Below are 15751 nucleotides of genomic sequence, written 5' to 3'. Positions count from 1 at the left end.
TTTCTGTGACTGTTTAAGTGTCTAGCATGAAGAAGAAACCAGTGAAACAAAGGAACAGATCAGCAAAAGCTGAATTCAGTCTAAAGCTTAGATATTGTATTGAGGTACACAATTTACAATGCTCAGGAGAAACAAGCATTTATCTTTTTTTCCAAACAAGACAGAATTTTACAATAAAGCTTAAACATCTGCTTGTAGTATTACTAATTCAAATGTTGTTGGAATGTGACAATAATTCATGTTTCCCCTTAAGCTGTTTATTTGATTTTTAAGTTACTTACACTTTAATAACCTGCAGTTTTAATAAACGCTTGACATGGAATTTCCTTAAATAATACGTCTGTGTATTAAATCTCTGCCTCTTATTTCAAGCATTTTTAAAAGAAGGTTAAATTGCTCTGCTTTGTAAGATAATGTTTACACTACCTCTTCTTAGCAATATTTTTAACTGAATGCAGTCTGTTTTTTAACATAATCCGCAGCTGCTTCAAAATGTCCGTTCTGAGGCTCTAGCTCTTTTTTCAAAGGACTTTCATGAAGAATGTATTTAATTAGTATTCATTTCAAGTACAGTTTTTATTCATTTCATAAAAATCTGGTCTGACTAAAATTCTTATTATTGTAAATAACTGACTAGATACTAAATCTTGAAAATGATACTGGAGAGCAGTAAGCTAAATCAAATGCCGTTCTTCAGGTTTTCCTTTAATACTGCTTTTCGGCATATTTTTTTTCCTTTCTTGGCTTGCTACCAAACTTAAAAGACTATGTTACATACATCTGAACCAGAGCAGGTTAGATTTTGCCAGAGCTGAACGTTTTATGTAACAGGAATCCTGCAGCACATTGAGGATGGTAAGTACCGTACAGTCGGCTCCCTTTTATCAGTTTTTTTCTGTCCCAAGGACATGAAGCACTATACTGAGCTGAAGCAAAAACTGACTAAAAAAAATGTATTTTCTGCTTTGGTGAGTTTTAGTTGGCCACTCACTGACTTTTTTGTACTTGAACATGTGTGCAACCTAAGAAGTTTTCAAGCCTGCCTTTTTTTTCACTAATTTAGAGGTTTGCCCCCTCTCTCCCTCAAAAAAAAAAAAAAAGTGTCCCTGACTTTATTAGGATAGAGATGTATTATCTCTACCTGTAGATGGAAATAGAAAGGTAAAACGAGTTGTTTAGCCAGAGTCGCAAGTGGGCCAATGCCAGCTGGTTAGAAATCCAAAGATGCCTTTATTAATTTCAACTCCTCTTTCACACCCACAACACTACTTCTGGAAAGGAGTGACACAGAAAGTTTTATTTCTGGTCCCAGGTCTCACATGAGGGAGCGGTAAGTCAGGGTGACTGCCTCCATTTGATCCGTGAGTGGATAAAGGGCTGTGGCCTAGGAGGAGGAGGCCATTTATGAACACCTGCCGTTATGCTGACCGAGTTGCTGGTGTTAAAGTAACACTTTCCTAAGTTTCAGCATTTATGATTTTCACAGCATTTACCACACAAAAATTCAATCTTTGTACAACATTGCTTTCGTAAGCTAGTTTCTATGTGTTCATGTTCACACACAGTGAATGGTCCTTAAGCTTTGGTGGCCTCCATTTTCACTGGAACTACTCCTGCATTTGAAGCCCAAACACCAGTTTGGGCTGTGTTCTGGCTACACAGTGTTTGAACTATTTTGTTCTGACTTTAGTATCTCCTCAGAAAATACCTTATTTGAAATACAAAGCTTATGTAAGGTGCTGATACAAACACAAGCATGTTCCCTCCCAGTTTTGGAGGGAGTTATTCTGGTGGATGAAAGACCTAAAAAAAAAAAAAAAGGCTGGGCAATGTGGTTTGGGGAGGGAAGGGTGTGTGGGAGGGAAGGGGGGTGATGTCTGTGTGGGCAATGAATGTGTTTTTTTGTGGGGCTAGGGGGTTGGTGTTTGTGTTTTTTGGCTGCGTGACTGAGGCCCGGCCGAGCAAGACGCCTGCCGCCATTTGGCAACGCCACCACAACGCCGCGGCAGCTCCAGCCGGCCCCGGAGCGGTACGGGGGAGCGGAGCGAAGCGGCCAGGCCGCCTCCCGGCCCGTCCCCGACGGCGGTCTCGCCCGGCCGCCCAGGGCAGCCCCGGGACGGCTGCGGAGCCTCCCTCACGGGCTCGGTGCGGTGCGGGCAGGCGGCGGCGGCGGCGCCCGGCGAGGCGTCGAGGGACGGCGCGGTGCACTGCGAGCGGGGCGAGGGACACGGGGCTGGGGGGCGGCGGGGGGCGAGAGGCGGGGAGGTGCGGGGCTGCTGCCTCCTCCCTCCCGCTGCTCCCGGAGCCGGGGGGTGGCCGCGGGTGGCGGCCTGTCGCCCCCGCTGAGGTGAGGGCTGAGGCGGGAAGAGGTGGTGCTGGCCTCCGGGTCCGGGGTAGCCGGCGTGCGGGTAGGGGTGCGCAGGTGAGTGGGCTTTGTGGGCTTGGTGGTGGCTTTTTCAGGGCCCTGTGATGCCCCAGTTAAGGTCGGGGAAGGTGGTGACCGGTGGCAAGGTGAAGGTGGCCCGGAGGGTGGCCGCCAGCCTGAGCTGTCTGGGTGCAGGGGTAGGGTGTGAGCCGGGGGAGTTGGCAGGCAAGAAGAGCTCTCACCTGGCACCAGAGAGAAAAGCTGAGCAATCCTTACCGTCCTCTGTGCTCCCTGCTGCGCTGTCCGGAGTTTCTCCTGAGCAGCATGCTCTTCTGTTGCCCATGCAGAAGGAGCAAGTCGAGAGCCGTCAGAGACTCCCCGGTAAGAAAAACAAGGGGATCCAGTGCGGGGTGGCATCGCAAAGCAAGAAGGGTGTCGCTGTGCAGATACCAGACGCTGCCCTGTGTGAAGACTGGCGAGCAGCAACCAGGGTGGCAGGAACGTGCTGGGAAAAGATTGGAAGCAGAAGGACGGGACAGGGTCAGCAGCCATCTTTCTCGCGAGTTACCTTGCGGAAGAAATTCTCAGGAGAGACCGGTAGCCCAGAAGGGCTGAACCGCTCAGGCTTCCCAGAGAGTTCGAGGAGCTCAGGAAAAAAACGCAAACGTTCCTATATGGAACTGAAATTGCAAATCCCGACCTCGGAGGAGGAACTTGACAGCACAGAGAGTACTGTTCCCTGTTTGCCAGAAGCAGAGGTGCTGCAGCCTAGAAACAGCGCGTGTAGTACTGAAATTAAAGGCATTGGTTCCTTAATGATACTGAAACTGCAAATCCCAGATCTTAAAAGGAATTTGGGGAACGAGGAATCAGCCTTGTCTGAACCACAACCTTGGGAAGTGGTAGATAACCCAGGGAAGATGAATCCATGTTCTTTAAAAGGTTCAGAAAAGCCCAAGAAAAAAGGAAAGAAATGCTTGAGAAAGAAAACCAGGCCATCTTTGGGGAAATCAAAACTACACAGGCCAAGAAAGAGAGGTGGATCTGCCTTGGTAGAACTCCATAGAAAGCGTCTAGAGTCCAAGAGAGCTGTGAGTCTGAAGAAGAGGGACTCACTGGCGTTACTGCATGCACAGGGTGTAAGCGGCCAAGAACAACCAACAGCCAGAGGAAAGCTGCACAAGCGTTGCGTGATAGAACAGCAGCAGAGCTCAGACCCTCAGAAAGGAGCAGATAGACTGGGGGAAAGTGGTAAGCATTTGTGGAAATACAGGTGGAGAATTTGGGCTTCCAGGACGAGGGGCTGGTGCTGCAGTAAGACCTTGTTAGAAAGTGAAAAATCAGATTTATTTTTTTTCCTGTAGGTTAGTGTATGTGTGGGACAAAGTCCTGCAGGCAGGAAGGGGTGGTCTGTGTCCTATCTCAAAGTGACTGTCAGCATGCGGCTGGTAACCTAGCACTTAACCTATGTGCTTCTTGAGCTAGGGACTTTACAGAACTGTGAATACCAGTCTTGGAAGAAATTTTTAGGAAGAGGAGAGGCTTTTGTTGAAAAGCAGTTCTTTAGCACAAAGGAGAGGAGACCACATAAACTGGTGGGGGCAGAAGGGGAAGAGAGAAGGGGCATCAGCAGCAGGCCCTGAGTAAGAATTTTTCTTTACTTGTTTTCTCCTCCAACGTAGTGTACGCGTTTACATGTAGAAGGTAAGGCACAAGCAGCAACAGAGGCAGTAGTTCCAGCAAAGCTAAAATAAAAGATAGTAAATTCGACAGTTTTATGTTATTTGATTATTTTCAAATGTGTATCATGCAGTCATTAGTGCTTGCCTTTGTATAATGCTGGGTTTTGTTGTCAGAACTTCCGGCTTTTTTTGTCGCTATTCTCTGCGAAGTTCTAAAAGATGCAGAAACAAAGATTTCATTTTGGTGTGCTAAGAGAATATTGTATCAAATGAACAATTTTGAAAGAGGATTTTTTAGGAATTCTCATTATTTTCAATGCAGTTGTCTGTAAGGCATTCTTTTTACTTCCAAAATGAGTATATTCAGATGACAAACATTTGCTGTAGGTTATTAATGAATATTTCATCTAGATACCAAATCCTGAAAAATTTGAGATACTAAAATTATGTTTGAAAACTGAGGTCTTATAAAACCAAATTTTACCAATACTTTCTCAAGTTTGTTCTCCATATGAAATTTTCATGTGTACAGTTTACATAATCTGTATGTGCTCTCAAATAAAAAGTAGTATTTTAGAAAAATGCAAGTCCTGGAATTTTCCAGGATTTAATCGGACGATATATCTGAAATAAATTATTGCATTATTATAAACAAGCTTTCCTATTACAGAGAATGTACTATGTAAACAAAAGATTTTAAGGCTGATAGTGCAAACAACATCAGTGTTTCCTTGCCAGACTTGCTCTAATTGGTTTCCACCTGTTTTAAATACACAGCTTCCAATGACCCTGTGACATCTTCAGGTTCTGTTCTTTTTTTTATACATTTTCTAAAGACAATTTGGTACTCTTACGTCTGCTAATAGTGCTCATTAAAAATGAAAAAACAAGATTTGGTGAATTGTAACAAACGTTTCAGTCTTACACAGTGTCATGTTCTTTACTAGCCTTGAATGTTTTTGTCCTCTTTATAAAATAATGCATTAGGGTGTTTTTTTCCCCTTAGTGTATTCTTTAATGAGACTACTTTGTTTTTAAGCAGCAAAGAAAAAATGGAAAAAAAATGAGCAAGACTCAGGTACGCAGGCTGTGAAGAATTGTAAGGCAAATCTAACTAAGTCAGAAGATCTCGATGAAAAGGAACCTTGCTACTCTGAATCTCCTACAGTTGCTGCTTTAGGTGGGACTCAAAACAAGAGTTTTCTTTGTCATCCTGAAGCAAAAAGGTCTGTTATACAGCTTAAAAAAAGGAAAGCCAGAATTGATTGTATCGCGAGCTTGCAAAGTTTGAGTGTAACTACAGCAAAAAAAGTGATAAATAAATCTGCAAAACGTGTTGCTGACCACTGCAGAAACACCCTAAAGCATTGCAACAGCTTGCTCTGCGTAACAAGAAAGAATCCAGTTGTGAGATTAGAGGCTTGTAGTTACGTCAACACATTTGTAAAATCTTTACTTGATGGAACTGCCAGCACTTTTAAATTAAGTAGATTCTTCCATTTAGCCCAGCATAAGAGAAAATCTGCTTGTCCTGACAGTACAGTAGAACAGAGTGAGTTGAATTGCAGCACTAATACAATGCAAAAAGAAAGCTCACCTATAAAAAGTAGTTTATTGTTTAATGAAGTGAAATCTCAACATAAAAAAGGGTATTTTTCATGCCATCAGAGTCAAAGCAATAAGTTTTTAAGTGAAAAAAAATCGAATATGCGTAGAAAGCGTGCAAAAAAGATGAAAATCAGTGAGATGTCAGCCGTGCAGAATGTTTTCACGAATGGGGCTAATGAATGCACTAAGTGTGAATTAAAGACAGAAGTTGCCACATCAAGCTCCTCTGCTGTCTTGGGACTAAACCATGAAGAAATGGCTCTGTCAGATTCATGGGATTGTACAGATGATCTTCATACAGGAAACAATACTCGTGAAGCACAAGAGGCATCAGCACAGCGGAAGAATAGTACCAAATCACTTGCATTTGAAGGTGGCTTTAAGAAGACATCTAAGCTCTCAGTAGTAGCAAAAGGAGAAGCTTCAAGCTGTGAGGCACCACAATGGCACTCTGCTACCTCGGGTAGTCTGAGAGCACTAACTCAGGCCCGTGGTGTTTCTAATTGTCACAAAAGCACGACAGGTGGAAAACTGAATAAAGTTAATAGGAAACTGCGTCAGTTTACCTGTCAAAGAACAGTACCTATGACTGGTAAAAATGTTTGGCCTCGTGAATCTTGTGCCAGGACTTCTGAATGGGTTCCTAAAAATCACTGGTCCCTCTCAGAAGGAAAAAGACTTCTAAGTCAAGTCTTCGAGGAATCCTCTGATAAAAGCAGCCTCAAGGCTGTAGGAAACAGTGCTGTGACAGAAAATTCAGGGCAGTTGGATTTAAGTACATCATTGGCAGAAGTTAAGGAACGTGCACATAATGCAGTGGATCTAAATGCCAAATGCCTGACTTCAGTTGAAACATCAGAATCCTCTTCTATGGATATTGATGAGACTTGTGGAATGAGCAATGAAAATGTGGAATCACCAGTTAATATGGTTACAAGTGCTGTGGCTTTTAACCCTGATGATATGCAAGAAGTTAAAGCAACCTCAAATTTTACAGCAAAACCAAAAAATAAAAACAAAGGAGCTGTAACAAAGAGAAGCCCATCTGTGACAGTCCAGAATAACACATCTACAAGTAACAAAAGCAGAATAAAGTTAAGCCGTAAGGCATCAGTTGTGAACCAGACGCTTTCTGATGTAAAACTAATGAAATCATTAAACACCGGAAACCTGACGAATTTCAGAATTCCTTTACGCAGAAACAAATCCGAATCCAGGAAATTGGAATGTGTCAGTTCATCAGAAAGAAAAACCTGTAGCCCACTAGAGCTCCTGGATAGCTCTAGTGTTTCGCAAAGGCAGAAGAAAAATGAGGAGACTTCGGTAAATTCTGAGCAGCAGCCCCTTCCTGTAGTTAGTGATGCTACATCTGCAGCTTCCATGAAGGAAAATGCTGGTAAGATCAACGGTAAGGACTTGCATCATGATGGCTCTGAAACCCTTTCGAATGAGATGCCCACGCTCCCTGAACATGCCTCCTTACATCCGTGTCCTGCTCCTGAGAGGCAGCTGGAGTCATCTCCATGTGGCTTCAGCGCTGCTCAATGTGTATGGAAGTCAAATTTTCCTGAGCATTCGGGGAATGCAGTTGACCATCCCGTTGCATTAGAAATACGTGGTGGTGGCAAATCAAGAGTGAATCGTTCACAGCCCAAAGGTGATTTTTTTCCAGATATTCTTGAAGCTTACAAAGAAGATGTTCTTGTCATTGATGTGATTCAGGATGACCCTGATCTTTTTGGAACCAATGACGACGAGGAGCTTACACTCACAGCCTGTGAAAATTGGCCCATGAAGACATCCTGTAGTAGCATCTTCATTAAAGAAGAGAAGCAGAATCTTAAGCCTGAGTATGCTGTTATTCCAGAAAATAGAGGTTCAGTAAATGCTAATTTTAGGTATGCTTATCATTCTTTTCGATGACAACAATCCCAATTACTTTGATCACATATCAGTATACTTTGGTTGTAGTTGTCAGACTTCCTTAGAGAATTTGGCTAGTATCTGGGCTGGCTTTAAGCATCAAAGTTTGATTTGAGATATGGTAGGATTCTGTGTGCAGATAAACTATGCTGTGGTTTCCTGGTAAGAACAAGGATAAATCCAAAATGGAAGAAAAGCCTAGTCCTCAAGAATTGGTCTCGATGATGTGAAATATGAAAGTATAAGGAAAGCTAATTATTAAGAGTAATATTCTTAGTAAACAACAATATTTTAAAGTATCTGGCTTAAGCAGTATCCCTTTGAGGGTAGTTTTTTAGTTGTGAAATGGTACGATACTTAGAAATACGTCTTGCTTTTCCAGGTGTAGCTAATACTTTTGCTGTCTGTGTATGAGTTAGTGGCTGTCTCTGCAGCAGCCTTCCATTCTGTCTTTCTCCTTCCCCACTTCTCTTCTACCCCCGGACATGTGAATAGCTTTCACATCTGTAATTTGGCTAACACGTTTTGGATGTTTATAAGCCTGCGCCGTCATTCAGCAGAAGCCTAGTATACATTATCAGGCATTCCTTTTCTTTTCTGGGTTTTGAGGTGATAATAAAAGTCACTGAAGGGGGTAGCACTTTAAAGTAGCCACAAGCTTTTATAAAACAAGCAGTAGTCTCTTGTGGAATAGATGAACTTGTCAACTCACTAGTCCATTTTCTTTTCTCTAAGCTCTGATACCTCTGTTTGATAAATGAGTTTTGAGTTTGAATTTTTTATCTTAAAGAGAAAGCCAAAATTGAGAAAGCAACTGCATGAGATTTTTCTTCTGAAGATAAGGGTTTTTTTGTTGTTGTTGTTTTAATTGGATGGTGTTTGATTTTCTTCCTTGGCACTTTGTGGGTTGTTTTACATTATCTTCATTTTAAATAAAAAATGTAATTATTTTCAAAGTTGCACCATCTTATAACAGCATTCATTTTTTGTCTCTTTGCTCTCCTTTCCCTCCTTTATCCTTTCCCTGTCATTAAACTTGCGTGAGAGAGGACAGGAATCTTCTTCAATGTGCTGAGCAGGTTTTAGACATGAGAATATATATATTTTTAAAAAATAGAATAATACTTTTTACTAAAAAAAAAACCCTCTGAAGAACAGAGCTCAAAAGACAGGTCTTTAGTAGGAGCACCAGTCTTCTTAGGAAACAATTAGGCTGTAGCATACTGAATTTGTTAGAATGAGCATTCATTTTCTGTTTTTGTATAGTGTATATTATATCTTAAACATGCTGTATATAGCAGAATGAGTGGTTTCTATATATTGCCCCTGGGTAATAATGGCTGTTCAGAGATGGACAGAGTTTCCAACTGACTGTGTCCAGACAGCTCTTGCACAGAGTGGAAGACCAGACCTTCCGAGCCCTTTCCTACCATAACCAACATGTGGGTGTAAAGTTTGCTATTTGTACAGTACTAACTGAAGATTTATTGGGCCTTGTCAATAGTTTACAGGGAGGATAAATATTCCCTTTACTAAGTAATGACATTGAGTTGGAGTAACATTATCAAACCATAAGATGAAGACTGAACTTGCTTGAAACCAGATTTCAACTTTCTACCTCATATCTGTAGAATTTGTGTGCCATTGCCAAGGAAAATTGAAATGCACGGTTCTGATTTCTTAGAATTTCTCTTTAATTTGCTTAAGAAGCCGGCAAAATCAGCTGTTGTTGCTTTGTACCCGCCATAAGTTGACGCAAAGATCATTAGGAGGTTCCTGACTGTAGTTGGTAACAGTCAAGAACATACTAATGAACTGAATAGGAGAAAATTAAAACAAGGCAGTAGACCTTCCGAGAGCTTTCTGAGACAGCTTAGATACCACCAGGTTTGATGGTGAGAGTGGCCAGTTCATGCTGTCATTTTTTATTTTGATGGCATTTACCTGATAATACCGTGACTTCAATTTTATCTGCCCAACCAAAAAAAGTGATTAAGCTGTTTATATCATTATTCTGTTTATATCGTACTACATATTTTAAAACAAAATGCTGTTTCTGTCCATGGCGTTTCCTTAGGAATATCCTGGTATTGTATGTGTTTCATTGTTGGCTTCTTACTTTATGCATACTCAATTTTGCTTTGCAGCAACATTAGTTTGGAAAGCTGCTTCCATCTGTCTGCATAGAGCAGTGAGTCAGAACTGCACTGTCATCAGCCATCTCGAGCTCATGTCAGCTCTAGTATATGCATATTTTGCTTCGTGTTTGGTTAATACTAACCATTACACTCCACAAAAATACAATCGAAATGATCTTAACCAGAACAGAGGTGCAAGGTCTTGATGCTTGCAGGTGGTGGTTGTTGCTAACCGTTTTCTTTACCTGTATCAGAACATAGCTTTTGCTCTGATTTCCCTTCAGACTGATAAGAACAGGCAGATGATGAGAGAAAGGATCTGGATCTTTGCTAAAATTGTTTCAGTGCTTGTGTATGGGGATGGACTTCAGTAGATTAATTTTTGTGTGATGGTGTTTTGCTCTGTAGATACAGAAAGTAAGAGCAGTATGTCTGCTAGCAGCAGGTTATTCTGAAAGTACATGGCTAGGTTGTTAAAGCTTTTTAAATTGTGTTGAGTAATACTTAGAAGTTTAATAGTATTAAAATTGTAATTGGAAAGGACACCGTTGGTGCATTCATTTGTGCTCTTCCTCCAAACACAAAAATCTGAGATCTAGCGGCTCAGAGCCAGAAGATCTGGTGGCTACCTTTGGAAGAGCATCAGCAGCCAGCCATTCTTGCTCTGAGGACACAAGCATTTTATTGTTTTCCTTTCAGATAAAATCTATAAACTTTAATCCCTTTTCAAATGCAAAACAGCAAACTGAACAACACTCTGGTTCGTGTAACTTGTTCTGTAAAGAGAGATTTGTTTAAACTTGATCATCAACAGCATACAAGAGCATCCTGCATTCACTACTCAAAAAAATCCTAACGTGATCAGTCTGTTTCCATTTCCGAACTCAAAAATGCTTTGACTTCTGCAGGTTCTGTCAGTGCTCCCAGATTTATCAGGCTGGTGAGCAGCACCCAAGTGTTGTAATAAATGTAGCTTTCTGTAGATGTTTGAGGCACTTTCTTTGCAAGAACTTGAAAAGTGGTTCTCATAAATATTTCAGACTACACAGCAGAATCTGGTAAGGATTTGGACATGGCATTTGACCTGAACATGAAGATTTCAGTCTCTTTATGTTGTTACATATTTTCCATTTTAAAAAGCCTGTATGAAGATGACAGCTTTCTGGAAATGTCTGCACTGCGATTTTACAAAAAAAAAAAAAAAGTCAATTGTAGGCGAAATCACTCAAGCTCTTCATTTCATAGAAATGTATGGCCATGTAGGAGAGAGATGAAATAAGCCTGCCGAGAGCCTGCTTCTAGTAAAAATCCACCTTACCTCTGCAGACTTGCTGTAACTTGATTAAACTCTGTTTCGTAGTATTTCTAATAGACCTACATAGGTGTCTGCGCCTGCATATCGGGTAGTTCAAAGTTACACATCCTGGGAAGCTTTCGTTTCCATTAGGTTCTTGCAAATTTCCATTGTTCCATTTTACTGGGTAGCTTGCTGCTGTTATACTTGGTCTCATTCACCAGGTACAAGCTTCCAAAATCTGTGATGATGACTTTGTTGTTTTATTTATTCTATATATGATTTTTAATTTATTTTTACCTTCTGCGTAAATACAAGATATTCTTCTAACTTATCTTTAAATAGGTGAACTAAGTAACTTTCCGTAAACCTTTTTCTTACTGTTTTTGGGATTCGTTGTTATGCAAAGTGTCTTGAATGTAAAATTGCTATAAATCGCATTTTATAGATACTTACGAATTGGTTTATTAGCCCAGTATTTCCATAATTCGCTGTATAGAGAAGATTCTCTTTTTCCCTGATTTAAGCAAAGGGGAAATGAGATGATGAGCTTTTACTAGGAAATTTAGATTTTGAAATGTCTTGTTTTTACTTGACATGTCTAGGTGTATGTCTGTAGCAATGGACATAGGATAGCCAAAAGAGGTTTAAGAACATTCTGATGAGGATAGCGTATTGTAAGTAAGGATTCTGTCTGTAGCTAAAAGTATTACTGAAAACTTTAATTTTACAGAACTGGTTAGATTAATTCTCTTTTTGCAAGACGGAGATCTTAAATGTACTTTTTGTTCAAAACAGAGACGTTACCGTACAGGAATCTGGAATGTTGAATCATGCTGAAAATTCACAGGATTTGGCAATAAAAGGTAAGCGTCTGAGAAAGGAACCACAAAGATGTTCAGTGGGAAAATCTAGGATCTTGGCTCTCCATATAAAATGAGAACTTGTCAGTTAATAGTGTCTTCTTGTAACAGTGATTTATTTCCTAATTATGTAAAGTGCACGTCTTTTGAGATGGTACAAACCTCTTACAGAAAACATGTCTTTCCCTGTAGTTCTTGTCTGTTGATAGTACTGTCTTTTTTCTGTCCTTTTATTTTTTCTGTCTTTTTTTTTCTGTCTTTTGACATCTCTGGCACTTCAGGAAAGGAACTCTGTTAGTTGATGAGACAATAATAAGACATTAAGTGTTATTATATTAATGTGTTATGTTCATGTAGAAAGAGTGAGTGGTTGGAGCAGAAGTAGCATCTTGGAGAAAAAGGATTGAATTTCCTTGTGGGAATAGTGAGCATTTGTGGGAGGAATGGTTTCAAGCTTCAGTGATCAGAAGGCAAAATAAATGGTAATGGGGTTGTAAGAGCTCAGATACCAAGACCGCTGAGGTGCAGTAGGTAGCAAGTGTACAGCTAAGCCTCTTCTTACATAAAGGGCCAGAGGATGGAGCATGGCACCTGCACTACTGACGTGTTTGAACCCAAACCTGGAATCCAGTCTTGTAATCTTTAGTAACTTCTACTTTGCATAATCTGTTTGTTGTTTTACATCATATTCTAATGAAATTAGAGGCCAGAAGTCTATGGGTCTTCTTGTGGGGCTTAAAATAAAGAAAAAGGTTTCAGCAGCTCGTTCTTCACAGGTCTGAGTAAGTTAGGATCCAATCGCACACTTAAGTTACCACATGCATATTGATCTGTCCTTGATGATTTTTGACTGTAACTTTTTTAAAAGATAAATGACCTGATGATGACACAGACACTGGTGACTATGTGATATGATGAAATACTGAATTTCTTTTCTTTTATTGTGCTTGAAGAACCACTTCAGAGAGCTGCAGTTAGGTGGTCTTTTCATTTCCTGTGGCACTTAACAAAAGGTGCTGAAATTCCCTTGCACTGAATTCTCATCGAGTTTACTGTATCACAGGAATTTGATTTTTTTCAGAGCTATCTGTATTTACTGCTGAGTTACATCATGTCATTATGATTAGCTTAGCCTCTTCTCCAGCAGAGACTTAAGTCTTTATTTGCATAGCAAATTAACATACATGTCTTTGGCTGTGTTTTAATAATAAATCGTAACTGAATTTATTTTTAAAATATTGAGTTCAATGTGATATAAATAAACCTGTTACACTGTTCTACAGGGACTACTGCAGAACATACAGCTTGGTTGGAATTTTAATTGCAGATTTAGTTTAATGTTTATTTGAAAGGGTTTGTGCTTTAAAGTGAAATAATTTTACACGTAAATTCTGCATTTAGGAAGTCCTAAAAGCTCTTAAATGTGATAGGTTGTAAGTCTTTGTAATATCTAGGAAATAAAAGTTTTGTTGTCTAGTAGTATGGGAAACATAAAGTAATGTGTTTGTACGTTTTCAGCTACAGATATTAAAACCCATAATTCATCCAGTAGAAACAGTCCTTTGCGAGGTGTTACTGAGGACTCTCTTGAAGATGGGCAACTGAGAAAGCAAGATGGATTTCTAAAGAGTTTTGAAATTAATGAAAAGGTACCGAGAAATCATTCTTTCTGTTGCTGAATAGTTTAAGAAATGGTAATTCATGTGTTTGGATAGTTCTCATTGCTAAGTTTTAAATTCCTGTAATTAAAAGATATTACATCCAGAGTTTTACAATCACTGTATGCCGTTGACATTTTTAAGTTTTGCTTGATGGAATTTGTTTTTTGTTTTTAACATGACATCAATAATTTACCTACAAATTTGAAATGAAACAAGATACTGTCATCTCAGTTGTTAAGATAATTCTCTTTTACCAGTTGTATTAAAAATACTATTTCAATGGACACACAAGAGCACTACTGTGCATATGTAATATTTTTAGATAACACACCTAGTAAAAGTAGGTGTCAAGTATTTCTCACCGCACAGCCGCAGGAGGAAGGGATGGCATTTGAACCCTGGGGAGCTGCACAGCCATCCTGCCTCTAAGGAGGAGCATTATGTGACTGATCACTTGGGCAGAAGTGCCATGACAGTAACATACTGATTTCCTTGCAATTCTGAGGGAATGTTAAGCAATTTTCATGCTCAACAACTTTATTTGACCTTTATGCTCTCTCACCTCCTTCCTCAAGATAATAAGTCCAGGTATTTTAAGAGTTGCTGAAGTTTTATGCTATTTACCTATTTGATAATGGATTGGAATTTATATTTCACTGCCACTCAGATGTGTGTGCTGATAGTGTCTACTGTTTTCCATTACATCTGGAGTGGATAATGGTTTTAACTGGGTAAGTTAAACTACAAAGTTCAGATGGCTAAAAATCGGTAAGTGCAATTATGAGGTGATAGAACAGTAAGGAATGGGTTTCCCTGGCAAAAACGATTTTTAAAAGCAGAATAGAAGCATTTCCTTCAGCAAATGGAATTGGTGCGTCTAACATGTGATTCATAAAGTGAACGGCACTCTTTTGTCCCCAGCGTGTTAGAGAGGATGAAAGGGTATGTCAAATTGTGTAGGTTGCTGGAGAAGCAGTACTTGCTGCAGTATTGCCAGGCCAATCGCCAGATGGGCTACTTTGTGGTGTTGTGGCTTTATAAAATCAGTGCCCTAATGTGTGCTTTTCTGTGCCGTGTTGGACAACAATAAATATCTACAACTAATCTCACCCAAACCTCAATCTTAACCAAAGTTAAGCCATAAAGTACATTTTAAATATCTTCACAGTTCAGGTTTGCAGACGGAGTGGCTGCTCTTGAACCGGAAGAAAAAGGTGAAGCAGAAAAAAGGTAAATATACCGTGTCCTTCAAGTAACCTGTGATGTTCCCCAGTCACTTCACAAATGAAAGGTGACGTTTTTGCCAAAGCACCATTGGCATTTTAATTCTCTTTTTCTGTTATATTATGACTGATTTAAAAAAAAAAGTGTCAAATAGTATAATTCATAGTGGTAAGTACAAGAAGAATATAGCCATATTGCAGTAGTAGCCTAGCAGACAACAGTTGGTATTTTGTCTTCTGACTGGTGACTAAATATAGCCACTTTATACCGGCGTCTCACCTGTGTTGGCATCTCCATATAAATACAATGTAAGATAGATTTCCAGCCACAATAGCATTTACTATAACATAAAAGAAACTCTCAGCTTTCTTTTCTGCCTCTTGGGACTTTATAAATTCATGAGACGATTTAAAGATTCCATTCAAATTCAGACTGACAGATATTTGAGCAGCAGTAGAAAAAGGCTCTTAAAAAAATGGCATGTGGAGTTAAGCATGTGCTTAACTGCTATGCTGGCTTCAAGCTGTGCTTACTTCGTTTATTGTACTTCCAACCTGAAGCGTCAAAGTAATACGCTTCCATTCAACATCAGCCCAAAAACAAAGCAGAAGACAACTTTGTGGAAAAAATAAACTTAACTAATGGAATACTCAAGTAAATAAAAGATAAAGTGAGTCATAGACATTCAGAGTCATTTTCACAATAGTCAAGAAAGTTTAGCTGGCATAGAAGAGGGTACTGCTTTTTTCCAGTACCAGTCACGTTTCTGTGAGACTTGAAGTGTACCAAAAGTACATTATACACAGAATATTATGTCTTTTCTTTAATCGGCTAGAAGCTTCAAGCTCTTCTTCCTGTTAAAAGTATTTTAGGTTTACTATATGCCATAAATGGCTTTTCATGCTACAGAAAAAATAGATTATGCTGGATAAAAATATTTGTGCAAGTTGTAGCACATTAATTCACGTCTTTCCTTAACAGAGCATTAGAGCT

At 39.7% G+C, this 15751-nt stretch overlaps 1 protein-coding gene across 5 annotated transcripts in view; it reads left to right on the top strand.

The window, feature by feature from the left end:
* The first annotated feature begins 545 nt into the window (after positions 1-545).
* TOPAZ1 (testis and ovary specific TOPAZ 1) overlaps positions 546-15751 on the top strand; it is a 42134-nt gene continuing 26928 nt past the window's right edge. For 3 of the 5 annotated variants that reach the window (XR_013947682.1, XM_080583031.1, XM_080583029.1), the window contains exons 1-5: positions 2430-3616; positions 5087-7553; positions 11809-11876; positions 13392-13522; positions 14703-14764. Coding sequence is in view for 4 of the 5 variants with exons in the window: in XM_080583031.1 (XP_080439157.1) it covers positions 2470-3616; positions 5087-7553; positions 11809-11876; positions 13392-13522; positions 14703-14764 (3875 nt within the window). In the remaining variant the exon portion in view is untranslated. Of the gene's footprint in view, positions 2030-2429; positions 3617-5086; positions 7554-11808; positions 11877-13391; positions 13523-14702; positions 14765-15751 lie in introns of those variants that run through there. The other 2 variants (XM_080583032.1, XM_080583030.1) reach the window with 2 other exon arrangements.

This window comes from Anser brachyrhynchus (genome assembly GCF_964034855.1).
Source record: "Anser brachyrhynchus genome assembly, chromosome: 2".
In the NCBI taxonomy this organism is placed as follows: Eukaryota; Metazoa; Chordata; class Aves; order Anseriformes; family Anatidae; genus Anser; species Anser brachyrhynchus.
This window is presented reverse-complemented; position numbering and strand designations above follow the sequence as displayed.